General features: G+C 42.3%; 1 protein-coding gene across 1 annotated transcript in view; it reads left to right on the plus strand.

Moving 5' to 3' along the window:
* Window positions 1-25,067, plus strand: part of COL6A1 (collagen type VI alpha 1 chain) — a 218,504-nt gene that overhangs the window by 122,725 nt on the left and 70,712 nt on the right. Inside the window, exons 20-22 of the mRNA XM_033945115.1 lie at window positions 322-384; window positions 5,445-5,507; window positions 15,769-15,831. Of these exons, the coding sequence (XP_033801006.1) occupies window positions 322-384; window positions 5,445-5,507; window positions 15,769-15,831 (189 nt within the window). The remainder of the gene's footprint in view (window positions 1-321; window positions 385-5,444; window positions 5,508-15,768; window positions 15,832-25,067) is intronic.

Below are 25,067 nucleotides of genomic sequence, written 5' to 3' on the forward strand. Positions count from 1 at the left end.
TTTAATTTAGATTTCCTGCTTTCTGTTCTTTGTATTATGTAACCATCTACTGTTAACCGAGTTGAGCTCCATTTGGTTAATGACCCGGTCTATAAAATTAAGTTTAGTTTAGTTTTTTTTTCCGTTCTCTCTGCCTTTTTTCCAACTTCTTTCTCTACCTTTCTTTTCCTTCCCTTACTTCTTCCAGCTTCCTTTCTCAAATATTCTTCTTGATCCACCCCTGTTTGCAGTACATATAAATATAGCTATATAATGTGGCATTTTAGATTGTGATTGTTTTTGTAACATCTCTTTACTAGATGTTGTTCCTTGATTTTACAGGGTGAGTCTGGACTACCAGGGGACCAAGGTCGCGATGGACCTGTAGGAGCCTCTGGAGACCCAGTAAGCTAATCAGAGTATAGCCTATATTATAGACTCAAACTTTGGATTCATGTGAAGTAAAGGCTGTCAGAGTCAGGATTATTTAGACCCAGCTATCTTAATAATATAGGTGCTCAGTCCAGATATCTTCTCTCACTATATAGATGCCCCTTATTTCACACATATATCAAAGTTCTCTTGGTACATTCCATGACTTTTAGCAACTATTCCTGTTGAAAGTAACTCAGGAACAAACTGATACTAAGCTATAATCTGAGTTTAAAAATCTTTGAGTTCAGTTTTAAAAGTCATTTTCATGGATAAATAGTGTTGTACAAAATTGACTGAAAATTGCCTATTTCTAGTCAACTACGGGAGAAAATTCTATAAATGACATCTAAAATTCTGCACCGTAAAAAAATCAGTGCAGAATAGTATTCTACAAGGAGCATTCCGGGATCGGCACCCTCTATAGGACTAGTACAGGAGGTCTCAAAGTCCCTCCTTGAGGGCCGCAATCCAGTCGGGTTTTCAGGATTCCCCAATGAATATGCATGAGATCTATGTGCATGCACTGCTTTCAATGCATATTCATTGGGGAAATCCTGAAAACCCAAACTGGATTGTGGTCCCTCAAGGAGGGACTTTGAGATCCCTGGACTAGTACATAGCACTGGGATTTGCACTCAACTTGGGCATGAGGAGTTACACCAACTGAAATCAGATAAATCCTGGCATGTAATTTGGGTGCGGAATCCCCTGTATTCTGCAACACTGCATGCATTTTAAGGGAATGACCTTGCTCCACCCATGTCCTTCCCATGGCCACACCCCCCTTTGCAGGTCTGCATGGAAACACTTATTCTATAAAATAGGCACATAAGAGCTCTGCTGTATTTGCCCTATTTTGGCACCTTGCCTCTGTTAGAACATTTTTTGTAATTTCTGTGTGAAAATTAGTATCTAAGATTACAGCACTATGTGAAAATTTTCCCCCTAACTGCATATTTAAACCAAACGGGTGTACTAAGAGTTTCACCAAAAAACTGGAGGAAAGAAGGAATTTTTACAAGAAAAGCTGTATAAACTATTAACAAACATGTTGATATTGTGTATTCTCACTAATTGTATTCTGTATTCACTGATGGTTCAGTGACATCTTCGCCATTTGTATTCTGGAATTCGCTGGTTGTCCAGCCCTCTTGTGTTTCTCACTAATTGTACTCTGTAATCACTGACTGTTCAGTGGACATCTTCCTATTTGTATTCTGGAATTCGCTGGTTGTCCAGCCCTCTTCACTGTAACATGTTGATATTGTGTTTCTCACTAATTGTACTCTATAATCATTGACTGTTCAGTGACATCTTCCCCATTTGTATTCTGTAATTCGCCGATTGTCCAGCTCTTTTCACTGCAAACCACCTAGAAGTCGCAAGATTGTGGTGGTATAGAAAACAAAGTTATTATTATTATTATCAAAAAGTTACTGATGCAAATTTAAGATGCCTAATTTCACAGATCAAAGAAAAGTATGGGAATGCTAATAACTTTACACAATTGAGGTATTATGTAGAAAAGGAAATGGAGAGAAAAAGAGGAGAACTGGATGGGAGCATCAGAAGAAAGGTATATAGTGAAAAAGGAAAAGGAACCCAGAAGGAAACAGAAGAAAAACTGGAATAGTGTTAGAAAGAAAAGGGTCTGAAAAGAAGCATCAGATGAAAGGCTGAGAGAGAGGAAGAAAGAGAGGATCCAGAAGAGCTCAGGTAGGAGGGCTGATGCAGAGAGAAAAAGAAGGGATCCAGAAAGGAACATTAGGATAAAGGTCCAAAATGGTGCTGTAGTGAAGGATGCGCTGAACGGTTGTGCAGTAGAGGCGCGCTGGAAGGCCGCATTGAAAGCCGCATGAGCAAGGCTCATTGTTTTGAAGAGTTTTATCTGCCAGACCTTATTTCCCTGTTGTTTTTCAATGGGGGAAAAAGGAGAGGAAAAGTGAAGGAGCCTCTCCCTTTGGCACCATCCACTCTGGGAATGATACAGCCGACTCTTTATTTCTTCTGAACTCCAGCAGGACCGATGACCTCTTCTCCTTCAGTTGTGCCTGGAATATTTGCATCGGGCAACAGTTTGGGGACATCTTTAAGCCCCATTGAATGAACAGCTTCTCCGAGCTCAGGTGAAAACTCATCAGCGTTCTGCAGAGGAACCCAAGCAGGATGATATCCCCTGTGAGCAAGGGGGGCTGCCTTCTGAGAATTTGGAGTCAGCTCCAAAGGAAGAAGAACTGAATGCAAGCTGTTTCCAAACCTTGGGTCAGGAAACAATGAGTAATCTAATGAAAGTTAAGACCCGGGTAACTCTGGTTTCAGAGGAGCGAGGAAAAGTCAAAGACCAGCCGTTGTGACACTTGATTCACTGTGGGATGCCATTAATGGCATACAGTCTTCAAGTTTATTAGTGTTTTTGATTAATCGCTTAATCACAATTCAAAGCGATGAACAGAAATAATAAACATTAAAATTACAATATTAAGGGGTAATACAATATTTAACAAAGACTTAAAATCAAACAGGACTATTAACAAACTTCACAGACAAGAAAAAGGGGAAAAAAGGGAATTGAACTACAAAATATTAAAAGAAGTTAGACATAATACTGTGGACTTGAAGAATATTTCTGAAGCAGTCTTGGTTCAAGCTCAGGTTGCTAATCAACATGAACAAGAAATGGACTCCATAAGGGTTAGTCTTTAAGTGGTGGAGACATGTGAATTCTCGATGGTAAAAGACTGAAATTATATTGCAAAATGCTTAGAGGGGCATAAATAAACAAACACGTCTAAGTCCCCTTTTGGCCTAAGTCACTAGATGCTGAAGCTGGCAGCAGGGAAATGTCCATTCTCAAAAATAACATCCCAAATTAGGTTAGTTTTGAGAATGGCCTACCTCCACGTTCAGCAATCTACTCACCCAGATTGCCACAACGTCTATCCCTACAACACATTCCCGACCAAAAAATCGCCCAAGATTCAGATGGCCCATGTGCTTAAGGCCCCACCCATAGGAGGCGCTTTAGGCAACTGCTGCCCATGGCTTTGTACAGAGAAATGACTGCAGCAGGAAGGAGAAGGGAGCCGACCAGAAAGTAAATGAGCAAAATGCCGCATCGCCCTCAAGCCGGGCCGCACAAAACACCTTGCCAGGCTGTGGATTGGACACCTCTGGTCTAAATGGTGCCCAGGTCGTTTGTTAAATGTTCGATTATTGATGCAAAATGTCCAAGTCCTAAGCTGTAGAAAGATTTATGGTTGTACTAATCAGTTATATAAACAAATACGCGCCTGTTAGTTTTCTAGGGAAGACCATAATATCTCATCCAGGTTCAGCTAGCTTTGCCTACTTACATGACACAGAGACCCAGGCTAATGAGAAATACTTTCATTATGAAAATAGAAATATAATTCATAAGCCAGCAGCAATAACTAATTATTGTTCACAAAATATCCGAATATATATATGAAACTCAGTACATAATTATCACACCACACTTACTAGATAAATGAGTAAAACTAATTCTTTACACTTAAATAAATTCCCTTATAATAATAATTCCTGATTAGCAGCAATCTTTTACAGTTTATCACCAGGTGCTTCACTTCTCCTTATCCCGAACCACAATAGGATTCATTTTTATTTAACCCCCAGCTGATAAGATAATAGAATTCCATATTCTCACCATCTGATTAGGCCATGGCACAAAATCAGGTGAAAGGGAAGACGTCCTCTACTCAGCACTGAGAAAAGAATTCTTTTGGTACAGGAAAGCATCCATTAATCACTGGAACAGCTGTAAATTAGGATGGTAGCAAAGGTTTCCTTTATGTGATAGAATCCAGAGGTATAAAAGTCCGGTTCTCTCTCTCTCAGGCAGAGAGTCACAAGAGGTAACTTTTCAGGTCTTAATTATTATAGAAGATACACAGAGAAACCTATGATAAGATGCAAGTTCACTCACATCCCAGCATAGACTAAATTAATAATTAGCACGCTTCACTTGGATCTCGTCAGATGACCTCTCCAGACCAATCCAGAACATAACTTAGATGAATAGCCTTTCTGTATAGAGTCTCGTACAGGCTGAAACAGAGGCACCTTCGTTAGATAAGACCAGCACATGAGCCATGACTCCCCCAAGATTCACACAGGCTGAGCATGTAGGCATAGCTGGATGTCCTTGACTATAATACAGTTCTGGTACATATCCAGAATGCATCAGGCAGAAACAGCAAAGATGTATTCTTCTTTCTCTTCTTGCTAGGTTTAGGCTGGAATGATTTTTTGCAAACAATGGTTCAGGCTTGATGATGTCAGAGAGGTTTAACCTTCAGGTGCAAATAAGGAAACACCCCTACAAAGCCCACCCAAAATACACCTTCAACACGTCCCCTTGGATTTAGATGAACAGGGGGCGAACAGGCTACAAAAATGTAAAAAAATATGGCTTTTGGAAATATTGATTTGGATGTTTTAACAAGAATAGCATTCAAAATGCCACTTTATTCCATTTTTGAATATTTTTCTCTTTTTAAAATGAGTCTCTAATTGTGTGGAAGCTGTTGAGCAAGCTATATTCTCTTTATAAAATTAGTGCAATAATAATATTATTATAATAATATAGCTTTATTTATATCCCATCATACCTTTTCAGTTCAAAACTGTATACAACAAGAGATGCTGTAAGGACAGTGAGGTTACATCAGATGAGAAAGAATTGGGAAGGAGTGGGAGACAGTTGAGTGACCGGGGTGGTAGGGTGGGAACAGGGGGCGAGTAAGAAGAGGTAAGAGAATATATTTCCCATGCGTGTTCCCTGCCTAGATGACCTATTATAAAATGACTCTCCACATGTATAGCTGCAGTTTCACTAAAAATGTGTTGTGAAAGCTAATGTGGATGTTTAGCTGCACTGATAAAATGTTCCCAGTTGTCTGTAAATTAGACTTTTAGATGGTAAACCTCATAGGAGAGGCAGCAGAAATGTAAACATTTCAAATCTGAATGTCATGTTGTTGTTTTTTTAGGGTGATCTTGGGCCTCCTGGACCTAAGGGATACCGAGGTGAACAAGGTCCCCCTGGACCTGAGGTCAGTGTTGAATGCTATGGAGTGATAATTCAGACTACTGTAGTGTTTATTGCGTATGGCATGTATGATATACCACAAAATGGAGATAGCTCATCACTCACACAGCACATTACATATATACTGTGTGATAGGCATAGCGCACAGCAGATAGGGCAATTTTTACTACTACAGTACTACTATTTATCATTTCTATAGTGCTTAAAGCTTTATAAATGAATAAATTCTGTATGCCTGTGTTAACAGCCCTGTTGAAAATTGCCCATCCTTCTTATGATTAAAAGTGACCATTGTAGGGAAAAGAATACAGAACTGGATATAGGAAGATCAGGGGTAATAAAGTATGCATGAGGATGCATCATCTATTTATATGGGTTTAGATTTATTTTATACTTGTTATATCGCATTTCAACAAAATCAAAATGGTTTACAATCCATAAACAGACACTAACATGAAAAAAGGAACTACTATGTATTAACAGGTTAGATGGAAAGAAGAAAAGAAAAAAAAGATGTGCCTCTGCCTGGTTGCCCTAAACACATAAGGGGAGGACACATCAGGTGAGGCCAGAGAAAGCTAGAGTGTAAAGATAACCTTTCAAGGATGCCCTGAAGTGGAGGCAAGAAATCTCTGTTCTAAGTTCTGAAGGCAGAAGGTTCCAGAGGGTGGATGTAATAAATTAAAATGCCAAGTGCCTAATGAATTCCAGTCTTGGGCTGTGGAAGGAAGGGACAGACAGCAAGTTACCACTGGAAGAATGCAAGGTATGGGTAGGTCAGTAAGGAACAATAAAAGATAAAAGATAAGAAGGAGCCTTAGAATAGAGCAGTGGTTCCCAACCCTGTCCTGGAGGAACACAAGGCCAATTGGGTTTTCAGGCTAGCCCTAATGAATATGCATGAAGCAAATTTGCATGCCTATCACTTCCATCATATGCAAATCTCTCTCATGCATATTCATTAGGGCTAGCCTGAAAACCCGATTGGCCTGGTGTTCCTCCAGGACAGGGTTGGGAATCACTGGAATAGAGGACCCTATGTGTTAGTGCCAGAATTTTATAAGGAATTCTATAAGGATATAAGGAACTTTATAAGGATTCTATAAGGAATTAGAAGCCAGCTGTACTACTTTAGAAGAAGAATAATGTGATCATAATGATGTGCCTGTGAGAGGAAATGCATTAAAGTGTTCTACTCTGGACAGATTGAAGCTTCTTTAGAAGAGAGGAAGGGAATATTACACTAGATAATAGATAATATTACACTAGTCTACCATTGAAGATAGAAGAGATACTGAGACTAGCCCTACCTACATACGTTCTGGTTCAGCAGGAACTTGTCTAACTTTGTCTTGAATCCCTGGAGGGTGTTTTCCCCTATGACAGACTCTGGCAGAGCGTTCCAGTTTTCCACCACTCTCTGGGTGAAGAAGAACTTCCTTATGTTCATACGGAATCTATCCCCTTTCAATTTTAGAGGGTGCCCTCTCGTTCTCCCTACCTTTAGGGAGGGTGAACAACCTGCCCTTATCTACTAAGTCTATTCCCTGCAGTACCTTGAATGTTTTGATCATGTCCCCTTTCAATCTCTTCTGTTCGAGGGAGAAGAGGCCCATTTTCTCTAATCTTTCACTGTACAGCAACTCCTCCAGCCCTTTAACCATCTTAGTCGCTCTTCTCTGGACCCTTTTGATTAGTACCGTGTCCTTCTTCATGTATGGCGACCAGTGCTGGACGTAGTACTCCAGGTGAGGGCGCACCATGGCCCGGTACAGCGGCATGATAACCCTCTCCGATCTGCTCGTGATCCCCTTCTTTATCATTCCTTCTGTCTGCCCTTTTCACTGCCACCGCACATTGCGAGGATGGCTTCATCGACTTGTCGATCATAACTCCCAAGTCTCTTTCCTGGGAGGTCTCTCCCAGTACTGCCCTGGACATCCTGTATTCGTGCATGAGATTTTTGCTACCTACATGCATCACTTTACACTTACCACGTTGAACCTCATCTGCCATGTTGATGCCCATTCCTCGAGCCTGATTATGTCACGTTGCAGATCTTCGTAATCCCCCTGCATTTTCACCACTCTGAATAACTTCGTATTGTCCGGAAATTTAATCACCTCACTCGTTGTACCAATGTCTAGATCATTTATAAAGATGTTGAAGAGCACGGGTCCAAGCAGAGAGCCCTGCGGCACCCCACTGGTGACGCTCTTCCAGTCCAAGTATTGTCCATTTACCCCCACTCGCTGTTTCCTTTGCTCCAGCCAGTTTTTAATCCACGTGAGTATTTCACCCTCGATTCCATGGCTCGCAATTTTCCGAAGCAGTCGTTCATGAGGAACCTTGTCAAACGCCTTCTGAAAATCCAGATACACAATGTCTACCGGGTTGCCCTTGTCTATCTGTCTGTTTACTCCCTCAAAGAAGTGCAGCAAGTTCGTCAAACACGATCTGCCTTTGCTAAAACCGTGCTGACTGGATCTCATCAGCCCATGTCCGTCAAGGTAATCAATGATGCGGTCCTTTATCAGCGACTCTACAATCTTTCCCAGATCTCCCCTTGAACCTTGTTTGAAGATCGGCGTAACATTCGCCACCTTCCAGTCTTCCAGAATCTTTCCTGATTCGATTGACAGATTGGCTATTAGTTGAAGCAGTTCAGCTATAGTCCCTTTCAGTTCCTTGATGACCCTCGGATGGATGCCATCCAGTCCCAGGGATTTATCGCTTTTAAGCCTATCAATCTGTCTACACACCTCCTCTAGACTGACCGTCAATCCTGTCAGCTTTCCGTCTTTGTTTCCAGCATATAGCCTGATGCTGTGTAAATTTTCTTCAGTAAATACAGATGCAAAAAATGTGTTCAGTTTGTCAGTGATTGCTTTATCCTCCTTTAGCGCTCCCTTTATTCCATGGTCATCCAACGGTCCTACCGCTTCCTTCGCAGGTCGTTTCCCCTTAATATATCGAAAGAATGGCTTGAAGTTCTTCGCCTCCTTGGCTATTTTTTCCTAGTAGTCCCTTTTGGCCACTTCTACCACCTTATGGCACCTGTGTTGATGTTGTTTGTGCTTGTTCCAGTTTTCGTCCATTTTTGACCTTTTCCATTCCTTGAACGAAGTTTTCATGTCTCTGATCGCTTCCTTAACCTATACAGTGAGCCTCGCCGGTTCTTTGTTCTTTTTCCTCTTGGATCCCTTGTTAATACGTGGTATATATAGATTTTTGCGCCTCGGTGACTGTGTCCTTAAAAAGGGACCAAGCTTGCTCTAGCGTTTTTACAGTGCTTATCCTCTTCTTAATCTTCTTCCCTACCATGAGTCTCATTCCTTCGTAATTCCCTTTTCAGAAGTTCAGTGCCCTGGCTGTTGTTTTGGACTGATGTTTCTCCTCTGTATCCAGATCGAAGCGGATCATATTGTGATCCCTGTTTCCCAGAGTCCCTTCTACTTCTACATCCTGTGCCGGTCCTCGTAGGCCATTTAGAATTAAGTCCAGAATTGCATTTCCTCTAGTAATTTAGGTCGCACAGACGTACTGAGATAAAAGGGAGAAAGGGAAAGAAATACATCTTAAAATAGAATAGGAAAACATGTAGGGTAAATACAATAGGAAGGGGCCCATTTGTAATAAAGGATAGCCAGCTGTCTCACATTGAATATTCCGGTCAGCAGATTGCATGGTGACTGGCTATGCCACTGGTTAAATATAGTGGTCAAATAGACTCACATAAGAAGCAGGTCTATCTTTGGCTGCTATGCCTTAGCTGGCCAGCCAATAAATATTGACTTGGCCTGCTAAGTCTTTGGCAGCTAAGCTGAACCCAGAAATTCAATGCTAGTGACTAGATATGGCCCCGACATTGAATATCCGGGTTCGCCACTGTCTTTGGGAGGTAGCTGTGCTGTCTCCCATGGCCTGAATATCAGAGCCCAAGTGCTTAGTCCTAAGTCATTTATCTACTAGGTTCAGGCAAAACTGAAGAGAGGAGAGATCTGGCATGTAAAAATCCAAAGTGGATACCAGAAAAATGTCATCAGCGTAAATATAAAATTTAATATTGCATTTCTGGATGAGAGCAGCTAGCAGGCTGAGGAAAACATTTAAAAGAAGGGGTGAGAGGACTGTGCCCTGGGGAATACCACAGGAGAATGGAAAGGTGGCCGAATCAGAGGATGGAGTGAGAACCTTACAGGTGTGGTCCGTCAGAAAGGAGGTGAGCCAGTGGAGAACAGTGCTTCAGATACCCAAAGATGAAAGCCTGGAGAGAAGAAGCAAGTGAGCGATAAGATCAAAAGAAGTAGATAGGTTCAGGGAGACCAACAGGATAGCATCACCATGATCAAATGCAGAATAGATATCATTGAAAAGAAAGACAAGTACTGTTTCTGTAGAATGGCCAGGGCAGAACCCCGACTGAGGGGAGTGTAAGGCATTAGAGCAGTGGTCTCAAACATGTGGCCCAGAGGCCACATGCGGCCCACCAGGTACTTTTATGAGGTCATCGGTATGTTTATCATAATCACAAAAGTAAAATAAAACAGTTTACATTACATTAGTGACTTCTATTCCGCCAATACCTTGCAGTTCAAGGCGGATTACAAAAGAGCTGACTGGACATTTCCAGTGAAGTTACAATAGGTTTTTTTTGGGGGTTTTTTTTGTTACAAAAGAGGTGAGAAAGCTGGATAAATTCCAGAAGAACATGCAATTGGATAGTAAGATGACTGTACATTTCTAGGTAATATAACAAATAGGTTACAGTTAGGTTACAAATAAGATTACATTACATTTCAGGGATCTGTTTTCTTGGATGGTGTTTTGAGGAGGCAGGGATTACCTAGATTTCTTGATCATATGTCTCTTTAGTTATAAATTACAATATTATTATTAAGACAGCCAAAAGGAAGATTTATAAACTATAAAGTGTTTTACCTCATGCAAAGTTGTCATTTCTTTAATAAGAAATTATAAGTTTAAAAATGAATAAAGATTAAAAAAAAAAAAAAAAGATATTAACTATTTTTTTCTGAGGCCCTCCAAGTACCTACAAATCCAAAATGTGGCCCTGCAAAGGGTTTGAGTTTGAGACCACTGCATTAGAGAATTCTACATATTAAAGCAGTTGTTGAAAGACAACTCTTTCTGTGAGCTTGGTCAGAAAAGGGGGTCTTTAATTACTTAGGGTGGAGGCATCCAAGGAAGATTTCTTAAGAACAGGGCTTATAACAGCAGTTTTCCAAGTAGAGAACATTATGCCTAAGGAGATAGAGGAGGAAGACCATATGAAGGATTACTAATCCAAGCAGAAGGAATAGGGTTGAGATGTCAAGTTATCTTCTTAGTGGTGTTGAAAACCTCTGTGATAGCTGTTAATGATAGGTTAAACTTAGACCAAAAAGTTCTTCTTGGAGGTAACTGAACAGACCCTTAAGAGTATGGGAATCCAGAAAGAATGCACCAGGACAAGGGTTAGGGCAGAGGATTGACAGAGGTCAGTGGAGTAGTAAGGGGAGGGTGAGGAGGCAGTCTGCTCTGGGTGCCATGTTGGTGGGGACGCAGGCACCCCTCCTCCTCTCTGCCCACCCCTACCTCTTCCCATTTCTCCCCTCCACATGCGCCCCCCCCTCCCCCCCCCCACTTCTGGGTGCTGCACATAGGAAGTGACATCAGAGGGAGAGCTGACGGGGTCCCGAGTAGCACATTGTTGACTGCTGCGAGCAACAACTTCAACTAGAGGTATGGAGGAAGGGGGGGGCACATGTGGCAGGCAGGAGCGGGGAAGGAGCGGGGGAGGCGGAGATGAGGGCAGGGTAGGGGTGACACTGCCCTGGGCGCCTCTCACCTTCGCTACAGTAAGTCCAATCACAAGTCAGGGACAGTGTCCAATCACATCAGGAATAGTGTCCAATCACTAGCCTGAATTTTCCATGAGTATTTTCAATGTCACCAAAAGATGTGTTTTATAAATATTTGAAATACATCATGAAGTTTCCAGAAACTACTAGGCCTCCCTTGAATAATGCTTATTATGTTACAATTAGCAAGTAGATGTGAACAATCTGAACAATCTGTGGATTCAACATTGGATGCTACTGGAGGCAGGATGTGCAGGCCCTGAGTGGAATTTTTTCTTAGATTTCTGTGTAAATGTATGATTCAATTCAGAGAAATTTCTTTCATTTTTCTTAACCTTCTCAATTGCAAAATTTTATTTAGAGCTGTGCATCAGGGATGGAAGCTATATATTCAGCAGCTAATGGAACAGGAGACATGCTATATTAGGCTTGAGCATTAACAGCAGATTTTTCAAAATTTTTGCGCTCTCTGTTGTTTATTGATTCTTGGATCCCGTAAGTTGTGGTGTAAGATTTCCAATATTGATTTTTCTTTAGTTTTTCAACAATTAATTTATATTTTTTCCTCTTAATTAGAAAATTTTCCATGTAGGCCCCTTTTATCAAGCTACACTAGAGCTTTTTAGCGCAAGCTGGCATGGTAAATGCTCCAAAACTCATAGATTTCATATGAGCATCAGCACACTTACTTAGCTGGCCTGCACTAAAAACCCCTAGTTCAGTTTGGTAAAAGGGGGATGGGGTATATTTTTTTGATGTTTTTGTAAAACCAATAAAGATTAAAATTAAAATAAAACCCAGAGGCTTCTCAGTTAGGTGCTAAACTATATTTTCTCAATAGAGAAGCTCAACTTTAAATTTAGATGCCTCAAACACACTACATTAGACTTTAATACTGGAAATAATCACTGAGAAGACAATTCTATAAAAAGGTGCCTATTTGGAGCCTATTCTATAAATCAAAGTAGGTACCTACTTTGCTTTATAGATTACTAGCATAACCATGTAAATACACCCATAATATAATCAGGCTAGGCACTGACTATTTTGGCACCAAATTTTGAGCACTATTTATTGAATCCAGTTATCTAAGTTTGCACCCAGATCAGACTGTCCCCGATTCTATATATGGTGCTCAAAATTGTGTATGCGTCCATTTTGCGTGCACAATTTAATTGCATAATGAGATAATTAGTGCTAATAATTGGGAGCTAAAAATCAATTAATGATGATAATTGGCAACAATTTGGATTTACATGCACATCTTGCTATTCAATAAAGAATCTGGCCTTGGGAGGGGCATAGGTGGGTCAAGGGCATTCACTAAAGAGGAGTGCAAGAGGATTGTGAAAAATTGCAAGAGGACTGGACTTCAAAATGGCAGATGACATTTAATGTGAGTAAGTGCAAAGTGATGCATGTGGGATAGAGGATCCTGAACTATAGCTATGTGATGCTGGATTCTGTGTTAGAAGTCACTGCCCAGGAAAAAGATCTAGGTGTTATTGTTGAGGATACATTGAGGATAAGTTGAAACCTTCAGCTCAATGTGTGGTGGTTGCTATAAAAGCAAATCGAATGTTAGGAATTATTAGGCAAGGAATGGAAAACAAAGATGAAAATGTTATAATGCCTTTGTATTGCTCTATGGTACAGCCACACCTCGAATATTATGTGCAGTTCTGGTCATCATATCGCAAAGCAGAATAGAGGAATTAGAAAAGGTACAGAGAAGGGCGACAAAAATGATAAAAGGGATGGGACGACATCCCTATGAGGAAAGGCTAAAGTGGCTAGGGCTCTTCAGCTTGGAGAAGAGTCGGCTCAGGGATGATATGATAGAGTTCTATAAAATAATGAGTGGAATGGAAAGGGTAGATGTGAATCACTTGTTCACTCTTTCCAAAAATACTAGGAGTAGGGGACATGCAATGAAGCTACTAAGTGGTAGATTTAAAACAAACAGGATAGAATATTTCTTCACAAAATATAGAATTAAACTCTGGAATTCGTTGTCAGAGAATGTGGTGAAATCAGTTAGCTTAGCAGGGTTTAAATAAGGTTTGAATAATTTCCTAAAAGAGAAGTCCATAGGTTATTATTGAGGTGACTTGGGAAAATCCACCGCTTATTCCTAGGAAAAGCAGCATAAAATGTTTTACTATTTGAGATCTAGCTAGGTACTTGGGACCTGGGTTGGCCACTGTTGGAAACAGGATACTGTTTGGAGCACTGTTTATAGAATAGTGCTCAGCACATATTCTTTGGAACCCGAATTTGGGCACCATTTACTGAATCTAGTCCATTGTGTCCAGGTGGTTCATTATAGAATTATACCTTGGGGGCCTGATTCTATATATAGTGCCCAAAACATCGGCACTGACTGGAATGGCACTTAGCGTGATTTTGTAATAGGTACTTGCACCTTCTAGAATTGTGATAAGCACCAGTGTGGTCTTAACTTTAGGCACACCCATTTAGGTCAGAGAAAATCAGCCCTATACTATGTGGGCATATTCTATAACAGTGTGCATAAATTCCGGAAACACCCATGATCTGTCCATACTCCTCCCCTGGCCAAGCCCTCTTTTTATGCACTAGAACTAACGCACAGCACTTTATAGAGAATGACTACCAAATTGTGCATGTAACCATTAATTAGTGCCAATTATGAGAAGCTAATTAACACTGATTAGAATTATTAAACAATTAAGTTGTGTGTACAAATCAGCTGTGTGCACTGATTTGCACACACAATGTAAAGTGCTATAATCATATACAGAATTTGGAAATGAGTGTCCAATTGCATTTCTCTATCCCTTTTAAGGCACCTAAGTTTAAGAGCGTTGTGATTTAAGGCTCTTAAATTTAGGTGTACCGGGCCAGCAAATTTTTATGTTTTAAAACTCTAGGGTAGAAATTCTATAACTGGATGCATTTAGTCAGGAACCTTGATTCAGCCTGAAAGGAGCTTCTTCTATGAGACACCTGGGCACCCATATATCGAATACTAGCATAATCTCGCATTGACATACCTAACATTCACCTGCCACTTAGTTACATCATCTATAGACTTTGTGTAACTGAGGGTGCCTACATGCAGTAGGGACACATGCCGGCTGATATTCAGTGCTATTTAACTGGCAAGCAATGGCACTGATCGGTTAAAAAGCTCTTAGCTGATTAAATTTGAATATTCAGTGTAAGATAACTGGTTATCTCCACTGAATGTTTTCAATTAGTGGTAAAAGATAACCAGCTATATTGAGCAAAAACTGACAATTTTCAGCACTGCCTGGCCAAATTAGTGGCCAAATTGTGCAGCGTAAATAGTAATCCTATCTTTGGCCACTATAAACTTAAGTGGCCAGCACTGAATATTGACGTAGCTAATTAATTTGATGCCGGTCAAAATAACCCCAGACAATCGGAAACGGCCCCACAATGGATAACTGTGGTCAGCGCAGGCCACGGGAGTTAGCCAGCCTGCCTTTTGCAGTTTGAATATCAGCCTGTTATTTTCAGTATTTTGTAAATTAAGCACATAACTGTGAGCTCTGCCCATGTTCTGCCCTTGCCCTGCCCTAGTCTATGCCCCCTTCTTATTACACTATAGCACTTGTGCACACTTTTATAGCATTGGTTCTCGACCCCCATCCTTGAGGCATATCCAATCAGTTGGGTTTTCAGGATATCCACAATGAACATCCATGAGATAGATTTGTATGCACTGATCTTTGTTATGTTTATGGATTGTGAATATCCTAAGAACCTGGCTAGGTGATTGTGCCCTGAGGACTGGGTTAAGAGAATCACTGCTTTCCAGAATAGCACTTAGGTCTCTTACACACATAAGTGCGAATTTTGTACATTAAAACTCATGCCTAAATATTAAAGTTAGGGTCCTAGATCTTTTGAAAATTAGCATATATGTTTATATAAAAATATAACAGAATAATAAGATTGGAAAAACCACATAAAAGTCAGAATCATGAATACTTCCTTAATTATATCATGGAGTGAACCCAGTTGTATTTATATAACTTAGATTGTGAGCCCACTAGGGACAGAGATAGTTCCTGGATATGTCTAGTAGCACTATAGAAATGATTAGAAGTAGTATGAAAGTTAGTGTTTGTGTTCTGGAGATACTGAATGTTCCATTTGCTTTTTAAGTGTGTACGCTGTGGAATTCTTCATGTGCCTGACGATGTTAGCGCTGTTATCAGAATGCAGAGAGGCAGGAATTCAGCCTATGATTCAATTTTCACAGGAACCTCTGTATTTCCGCCTCTTTCAGACTTTCTTAAAGGAAATGTGGTGCCGGAAAATAGGCCATTGGCTGACTCAGTCCATCAGTTTTAATGTTGTTAAAATCACATTTCTGTTTTACTTCTCTAGGGCCCTAAAGGACCCATAGGACCACAAGGATTACCAGGGGATCCTGGTGTTTTGGGGGAAAGGGCAAGTATGCTTCCCAATACAATGTTTATAGGACAAACTCTCCTTTCATCTTCCTTTGTCTATAATGTGCTTTCCAACATGCTCTGCTCAGGGCAAACATTCTTTTGCAACAGATTTTATCTGGTTTTGATGCTTTCCATATCCTATAAAACTGGATTACTGCCATGAATGTTCTTGTATTTGCATCAGGAAACAGCTGCAGGTTGTCTGTAATCTGTAATTCTCTTTCTACATAGTGTCCAGAAAAAAAGGAACCCCAATATTTTTCCAAATAACCCTAAAGCCTCCTACTGCAGCAGAAACTTCTGCGTGAAATTTGAGGCCTTTCTGAGAATTTTTCAATAGGATGGAGATCTAGCACATCCAATTTGCAAAATAATTGACCTCTTAATTAATGAAACCTCAGAATTCACTGAGCCAAGAGCTCAGTGGCATTGAAGACTTTGTGAATGTGTCAAGGCTAAAGGAGGACATTTTGGGCCGGATTCTGTAAATGGCATCTAAATAAGCAGCTCCCTAAAAAAAAAAAACAGCGCCATTTGCATGTCAATCAAGCTTAGGCACTGTTTAGAAAATCACAGTTTAGGATACCTAAGAAAAACTTAGACCTTCGCAAAGTAGGCCAGGGTTTTACTTGCCTACTTTGCAGACGTTTAAGTTCAGTTGTGAATTGTGCTTAAGGATGCCTAATTCTCGCTCCACCCTTAAACATGTCTACTTAGGCGTTAGATGTCGTTTTAGAGAATCAGATAGGTGTCCATTTTTCAAATATGAGCTTGTTAAAGCTCATAATTGAATTTATTTGCCTACTTTAGATGTTCTTTATAGAATCTGGCCCTTTGAATACAAATTATGAATTAACTAAGACCCCCTCCATTAAAATACTGTATTTTTAAAATTTGTGCTACAGTAAATGTTTAAAAATTTGCTACGTACCGTAATTTGAAACTATGCAAGGGGTTTCTTTATTTCTGGATACCAACTCAGTTTTTTTTTCACACTATACTACTACAAAAAATTTAAACCAGTGTTTCCTATCCCTATCCTGGATTGCAACAATGAATACGTGTGAACATAGTAACATAGTAGATGATGGCAGATAAAGACCCGAATGGTCCATCCAGTCTGCCCAACTTGATTTAATTTAAATTTTTTTATTTTTTCTTCTTAGCTATTTCTGGGCAAGAATCCAAAGCTCTACCCGGTACTATGCTTGGGTTCCTACTTCCGAAATCTCCGTTAAAACCTTCTCCAGCCCATCTACACCCTCCCAGCCATTGAAGCTCTCCCCAGCCCATCCTCCACCAAATGGCCATATACAGACACAGACCATGCAAATCTGCCCAGTACTGGCCTTAGTTCAATTTTTAATATTATTTTCTGATTCTAAATCCTCTGTGTTCATCCCATGCTTCTTTGAACTCAGTCACAGTTTTACTCTCCACCACCTCTCTTAGGAGCGCATTCCAGGCATCTACCACCCTCTCCATAAAGTAGAATTTCCTAACATTGCCTTTGAATCTACCACCCCTCAACCTCAAATTATGTCCTCTGGTTTTACCATTTTCCTTTCTCTGGAAAAGATTATGTTCTACGTTAATACCCTTCAAGTATTTGAACATCTGAATCATATCTCCCCTGTCTCTCCTTTCCTCTAGGGTATACATATTCAGGGCTTCCAGTCTCTCCTCATACGTCTTCTGGCGCAAGCTTCCTATCATTTTCTTCGCCCTCCTCTGGACCGCTTCAAGTCTTCTTATGTCCTTCGCCAGATACGGTCTCCAAAACTGAACACAATACTCCAAGTGGGACCTTACAAATGACCTGTACAGGGGCATCAACACCTTCTTCCTCTCTTTATGCCTCTCTTTATACAGCCCAGCATCCTTCTGGCAGCAGCCACTGCCTTGTCACACTGTTTTTTTGCCTTTAGATCTTCGGACACTACCACCCCAAGGTCCCTCTCCCCATCTGTGCATATCAGCTTCTCTCCTCCCAGCATATACAGTTGCTTCCGATTATTAATCCCCAAATGCATTACTCTGCATTTCTTTGCATTGAATTTTAGTTGCCAGGCATTAGACCATTCCTCTAACTTTTGCAGATCCTTTTTCATGTTTTCCACTCCCTCTTCGGTGTCTACTCTGTTACAAATCTTGATATCATCTGCAAAAAGGCACTTTTCCTTCTAACCCTTCAGCAATGTCAATCACAAACATATTGAACAGGATTGGCCCCAGCACCGAACCCTGAGGACTCCACTACTCACCTTTCCTTCCTCCGAGCGACTTCCATTAACCACTACCCTCTGGCGTCTGTCTGACAACCAGTTTCTAACCCAGTTCACCACTTTGGGTCCTAACTTCAGCCCTTCAAGTTTGTTCAACAGCCTCCTATGAGGAACTGTATCAAAGGCTTTGCTGAAATGTAAGTAAATTACATCTAGCATATGTCCTCGATCCAGCTCTCTGGTCACCCAATCAAAAAATTCAATCAGGTTCATTTGGCACGATTTACCTTTTGTAAAGCCATGTTGCCTTGGATCCTGTAACCCATTAGATTCAAGGAAGTACACTATCCTTTCTTTCAGCAACACTTCCATTATTTTTCCAACAACTGAAGTGAGGCTCATCGGCCTGTAGTTTCCTGCTTCATCCCTTGACCACTTTTATGAATAGGGACCACATTCGCCCTCCTCCAATCCCCAGGAATCACTCCCGTCTCCAGAGATTTGTTGAACAAGGCTTTAATAGGACTCGCCAAAACCTCTCTGAGCTCCCTTAGTATCCTGGGATGGATCCCGTCTGGTTCCATCGCTTTGTCCACCTTCAGTTTTTCTAGTTGCTCATAAACACTCTCCTCCGTGAAAGGCGCAGAATCTACTCCATTTTTTCGTGTAGCTTTGCCAGACAATCTCGGTCCTTCTCCAGGATTTTCTTCTGTGAACACAGAACAGAAGTATTTGTTTAGCACATTTGCTTTTTCCTCATCACTCTCCACATATCGGTTCCCAGCATCTCTTAGTTTAGCAATTCCATTTTTCATCTTCCTCCTTTCACTATTTTTGTCTCCCTTTTTTACATTTTTAGCCATTTGTTCTTCCGCCTGTACTTTCACCAGACGTACCTCTCTCTTGGCTTCTTTCAGTTTCACCTTGTAGTCCTTTCTGCACTCCTCTTCTTGGGTTTTTTAATATTTCACTAATGCCATAGATTTACATTAACGAAATAGATTTACATGCATTAAAGATTCAATCCATGGTAATATATCTCATGTATATTCATTATGAACATTCTGAAAACCCAACGAGCTAGGTGTGTCTATAGGAGAGGGTTAGAAACTATTGAAGTACAAAGTTCATAGCAACAAGGCCATGATTGCAAGGCATGTATACAGCCTTCAACTTCTTCAAACTAAGTACCCCCTTAAGTCCATCAAATTTCAACTGAGTACCCCTGAGCTCCAATCAGCAGAGATTTTGAAATGGACATTTTGGGGCTGATTCTATAAAGGGCACCTAAAGTTAGGTGCTTCTTAGGCGCCTAACTTAATTGGCAAAATACATTTAAGAGCCTCAATGATCACTTTAAAAAATTTAATTGTGAGATGGGCACCTGATTCTATAAAAGATAGGATCCTATCACATGGCGTTTGGTGGTGCCTAACGTCTAAATGGGCATTTCTATGGGCAGAGCATGACTTAGGCGTCGCTAAGCACGATTCTCTAAAAACTTAGGCCTATAAAACCTAAATGTGACCGACATGTGGCTGGTGTCATTTTTTAGGCGCTGGCCGATTTAGGCACCGTTTATAGAATCAGCCCCTTTATGAATTTGAAATAGACATTTTATTACAGTAGACTCTCAGTTATACAGCACCCATGGGGATTGGTAGATGCCGGATAACTGTAGTTTCTGGTTGCTTGAGAGTTACTCTAAAAATACTTTTGTCTTCCTCCACCTCCCTCTCTCTAGCATCCCTCCACCCTCCCTTGTAGGTCCAGCATTTGTTTTTCCCTTCCCACCCTCCTTTCTGGTTTGAGTCACTTTCTCCCCCCTGCCCCACACACACTTATGAGTCCAACATCCATCCATCTCCTCTTCCCTGCCGTTCACCCTGCTGAATCTGCTGGACCCTCCCCACAAACCCACTTCTGGTATGCCTCACCACCCCAAGGGTCTGCCCTTCCTCTCTGGTCTCCTGGACTTCCCTCACTTAACCAAAGCAGCAGCAAAGGCTAGTCAGCAGAGGCAGTGCTATAAACAGGCTGCTCACAGGCCATGGCAGAGCCTTTCCTCTGCATCGATGGAAATGATGCAACAGAGGAAAGGCCATGCTAGGGCTAGCTGCAAGCAGCCTGTTTACATTGTTGCCTCTGCTGACCGGTTGCCAATGCTGCTTCAGGTAAGTGAGCGAGGAAGAGAGGTTGGCGAGTCAGGACCACTGCCACTGCTGCTTTGGGGCTGGAGGGAGGGAGATTGGGTAAGGACCTCTGCTGCTGCTGCTGCATCGGGGCTGGAGGGAAGCAGGGGGTTAGTGGGTCAAGACTGCTGCCACTGCTATTTCAGGTAAATGGGGAGGTGGGAGGAGAGAGGGAGAGGAGGTTGGCAGGTCAGCACCACTGCTGCTGCTTTGGGGTATGGAGGGAGGACAATTTTTTTTTTTGCCAGTTGGGTGAGAGTGCTGGTTGCTTGAGTACTGGTTAATTGGGATTCTACTGTATTAAACAGTTAAATAATTATGTTCAACATATTGTCACACCTGCCCAGCTCCTGTTCACGGCAGCGAGCTGGACCACTGTGACTGTTCCTGTCCATACGTGTACCCTTTAACCAGGGTACCCTTCAGGCCTTCTTAGGCGTCTGCCTAAGGTATAATATCAGATTCCCTGACATTACCAAAAGAAAAACAGGCAAGGGAAAAGAAACTCACACACCTCAAAATCCAGTATAGTAGAATAATCAAACAAAGGTTTTATTATGTTCACTGGTTACATTGAACAAAAGAAAAAAATGCTTCAGCTTAGCAGACCTCAAAACAAGCACTCAAAACTATAAGGCAAAACACAAGCTGTTCAAACAGAGCAAAACTTTCAAAGAAATCCAGTGTCCAGGTTTTTGGGTGTGTCTCATCTTAACCTACAGTTCCACAGCCTCTGGACTTTGTTAGCACATCTATAAACAGTCCTGTTCACCAGAGTAGTTTGGATTTAGTAACTTTCCCTAAGCTGCTTCAGCTCTGTAAACCGTATTCTCTTCTTTAGCACAGAATTCACAAGGTCCGTACAGGCTCTCAGCACAGCTCCCTGCTGTGCCTTTCAAGTAATTAATTATGCACAGCTGTGAGAAAGAAGGCTCTCGGCTCAGCTTGGCTGCTAGCAGAGAGAACAAAAAAAAATGCCAAAACATTTGCTAGCTTTACAACTAAAGCTTTCAAGCAGCAATTAACAGTTCATTATCAGCAGGGAGAGAACTACAACTCCCCTTTAAATTATCACTGGCATAACAGGTAGCTTCACTACTGTGGACACAGGCAATACACATCCCCTTACTGCTTATCAATGTCCATGGACACCTCCTCCGGTCCTACCAGACTCTCCTGGATTTCCATGGGTTCCCCTGTGGTTCCTTCCTCACTCCCTGGGTCAGCAGTAGAGAGCTGCACGGGAACGGGGATGACGGGAATCCCGCGGGACCCGCGGGGATCCCGCGGGTTCCCCCTTTGGGTCACGGGGATCCCGTGGGGACGCCCCCTAGGGTCGCGGGGATCCCGTGGGGACGCCTCCGAGGGTCGCGGGGTTCCTGCGGGGTTGGATCGCAGCGGGGTTGGTCGAGCCGCGAGGGTAGTCTCCTTCTCCTTACCTGCCCTGTCGCAGCACACATCCGAACGGAAATCTTCCCGATGTCAGCGCTGACGTCGGAGGGAGGGCTTAAGCAAAGCCCTCCCTTCCTCCGACGTCAGCGCTGACATCAGGAAGACTTCCGGTCGGCTGAGTGCGGCAGGGCAGGTAGGAAGAAGGCAATGGCGTACGAAAGAGGGGGGAGGGGGCGGACCGCCCCGGAGAATGTGCACAGCCGGTCAGATCCCCCGATCGACCGACAACAGGCCCGGCCGACAAATCTCCCTGCCCTGTAGCCGCGAATCTAAATTACCTCTTACAGCAGCTTCACTACTCCAGCTGCTGTAAGAAGGTAATTTAGATTCGCGGCTACAGGACAGGGAGATTTGTCCGACCGGGCCTGTTCTGTTGTTGGTCGGGTGCAAAAGCGCCACAAAGGTGGAGGCAGGGAGGGAGGAAAGGTGGAGTGGAGAAGAAAAGACGCTTAAGGGGGGAGAAGGCCGCTGAAAGTACTGGGGAAGACAAAGGGGTGGAAAAGAACGCTGAAAGGACATGGGGTAAACGGGAGAAAGGGGGGGGGGAAGGACCCTGAAAGCACTGGGGAAGACAAAGGGGTGGAGAATGCCACTGAAAGGACATGGGGAAGACAGAGGGGGGAGAAGGATGCTGCCTGACAGGACATGGGAAAGATGGTGGGGGAGAAGGACACTGAAAGGAAATGGGAAAGAGGGAATGGGAAGAAGACGCTGGCAGGGAAGAAGACAGAGGTGCCAGACTATGGGGGGAGCGGAGGGAAAAAGATGGGTGCCAGACCAATTTGGGAGGGGGGAGAAAGGGAGAGGCACAATAACAGAGCAAATGGAAGACACAGAGAGAAGAGAGGCAGTGGATGGAAGGAATTGAATGAGAACATGAAGAAAGCAGAAACCAGGCAATAAAGGTAGGAAAAAAATTATTATTATTTTTTTTTTTTGCTTAAGGATAAAGTAGTATATTAGTTGTGTTGATAAAAATTTATAAACATTAGAGGCTCTGGTAGAAACCCGTTTACAAAGTATGTATTCTTCCCAATTAATATTTCCAAATTAATAAAGTCTTTTTGCTTATTTTTAAATGGGTTTCTACCAGAGCCTTTAATTCAGTAGCATAATTAAATGAAATAACTATTTCTGTAGTTTATAGGGACAGGCGGGGACGTAGGGGATTCCTCGCGGGGACGGGTGGGGACGGAGGGGATTCCTCGCGGGGACGGGTGGGGACGGAGGGATTCCTCGCGGGGACGGGTGGGGACGGGTGGGAGTCCTCACGGGGACGGGTGGGGACGGGTGGGACTTTGGCGGGGACGGGTGGGGACGGGTGGGATTTCTGTCTCCGCGCAACTCTCTAGTCAGCAGTAAGCTCTTCTGTGTCCACCATTTGCCAGTCTCCAGCCTCCTTGGGCTGTGGATGAATCTCTCCCGTTTGCCTCCAGGCTGCTTCCCCTTGATTGGTCACTATGCACAACTTTTCTATTTTTATGAAGAATGAAAGTTAAAAAAAAAAAAAATTAATAAATTGACCCCAATAAACCAAAGTACTGATTTTTTTTCGTTCTATAAGACACATTTTTTCCACCCCTAAATAGGGGGTGGAAAAGTGGGTACATCTTATGGAGCGAATATACCTTTCCCTCCCCGGTACCTTTTTAAAGTTGCAGTGGTCCAGCGCGCTCTCCTGCTGGATGTCTGGTTTTAGTAGCTGAGCAGCACGATGCAGGAACGCGACCTTTGTGCTTCCTGCCTGATCCCGTGCCGCTCAGTGATTGGCTGATGTAGTTCTCGCTTAGCCAATCACTGAGCAGCACGGGACCAGGCAGGAAGCGCAAATCTCCTGCTCCTGCGTTGCACCGCTCTGCTACCAAAGCCAACCGTCCAGCACAACAACGCACTGGACCACCGCAACTTTAAAAAGGTACCAGGGCGGCTTTGGGCTGCAGGCGGGTTCCTTCGGCTGCGGGTGGGCTGCTTCAGGCTGCAGGTGGGCTGCTTCGGGCTTCCCAGCACCAGACGCACCCCCCTGTAGAGGGGCCTAAGCTAAATATAAAGCACTAGCATGTTGACCACAGTGTACATATATTCAGTGCACTTGCTTAAGAGGGGCTACTGAAAAGTTCTCAGCCAAACCAACAACGTTGGGGCAGTCTCCATTGAGAGCTATACACTAATTTTTCCAACGAAATGAAAATAAGAGGAAAATCACTGGGGTAAGTGTACAGTTCTCAATGGAGACAGCCTCAACATTGTTGGTTGGGCTGAGAACTTTTCAGTGGCCTCTCGCATACATATTGCAGCTCTGAATATACAGGATAAGATAAAAACTGCAGCTGTTGTTTAATATTTTCCAGCTGTCATGCTGGCTAAATACCAGACTGTTTCTGAAAGATTTAGAGTCTCTCTCCATAAATTTTCTTCAATCTAGTCAGCCTCCTTTTTTTTTTTTATCCTAATGCCTTTGTCTTAACCTTCCTGTCTGTAACTGCAAATGTTCTATCTGCTGCCTATTAATATATTTCAATTGTACTCATATTGTGCTGATATTGCAATGGTTATATTTCTATTGTATGAATATTCTACTGTGCTGTATAAATGTTTGCTGTACTGATACTGAATTATATTATTGCTATTACTTTAATATGTCTATTTTAAGTCTACCACACATTTCTAATTGTATATTATGTTAACATGGGGAAGGACATTTTCCATACGATGTCTAAATTTGATTTTGAATGTTTTAGAAAAAAAACATCCAAAATTCCGATAGAGAAAATGATCATTTTCAAACCAGAAAAACATCTATATTTCCCCCCAAAATGGCTATTTCCTAGAACATTTTGTCCTCAGTGTGTCTATCGTTTTGAACCATTAAAAAAAAAAATGTCCAAATGAAAAATGCACAAAAAAACAACCACTGGGACATAGGTTGGGGTCAGCATTCTTAGCAGACTGGCCATACAGACATCCCAGCAAGGTGGTTGGGCATTCTAGGGGTATTGCAGGGAAGTTCACATAAAAGGTTCCAGGTACACATCTCACTTTAAACACCCTTATATTATGGGCTCCTTTTACAAAGCCACGCTAGCGGGGTTAACGTGCGCGACTTTTAATCACGCACTAACCCCCGTGCTGGCCAAAAACTACCGCCTGATCAAGAGGAGGCGGTAGCAGCTAGCGCGTCTGACGGTTTAGCGCACGCCATTAATTGTGTTAAACCGCTACTGCGCCTTCGTAAAAGGAGCCCTATATGTTAAGCCCTTCAAAACTCACCCAAAAGCTACTTTATCCAACTGTATGCCACTCCAATAGCATTTATGCCTGCAGATATCACCTATATGTTGGTACAATAGGATTTAGGTAGGTTT

The sequence above is a fragment of the Geotrypetes seraphini genome, chromosome 5 (genome assembly GCF_902459505.1).
Source record: "Geotrypetes seraphini chromosome 5, aGeoSer1.1, whole genome shotgun sequence".
NCBI classification, from domain to species: Eukaryota; Metazoa; Chordata; class Amphibia; order Gymnophiona; family Dermophiidae; genus Geotrypetes; species Geotrypetes seraphini.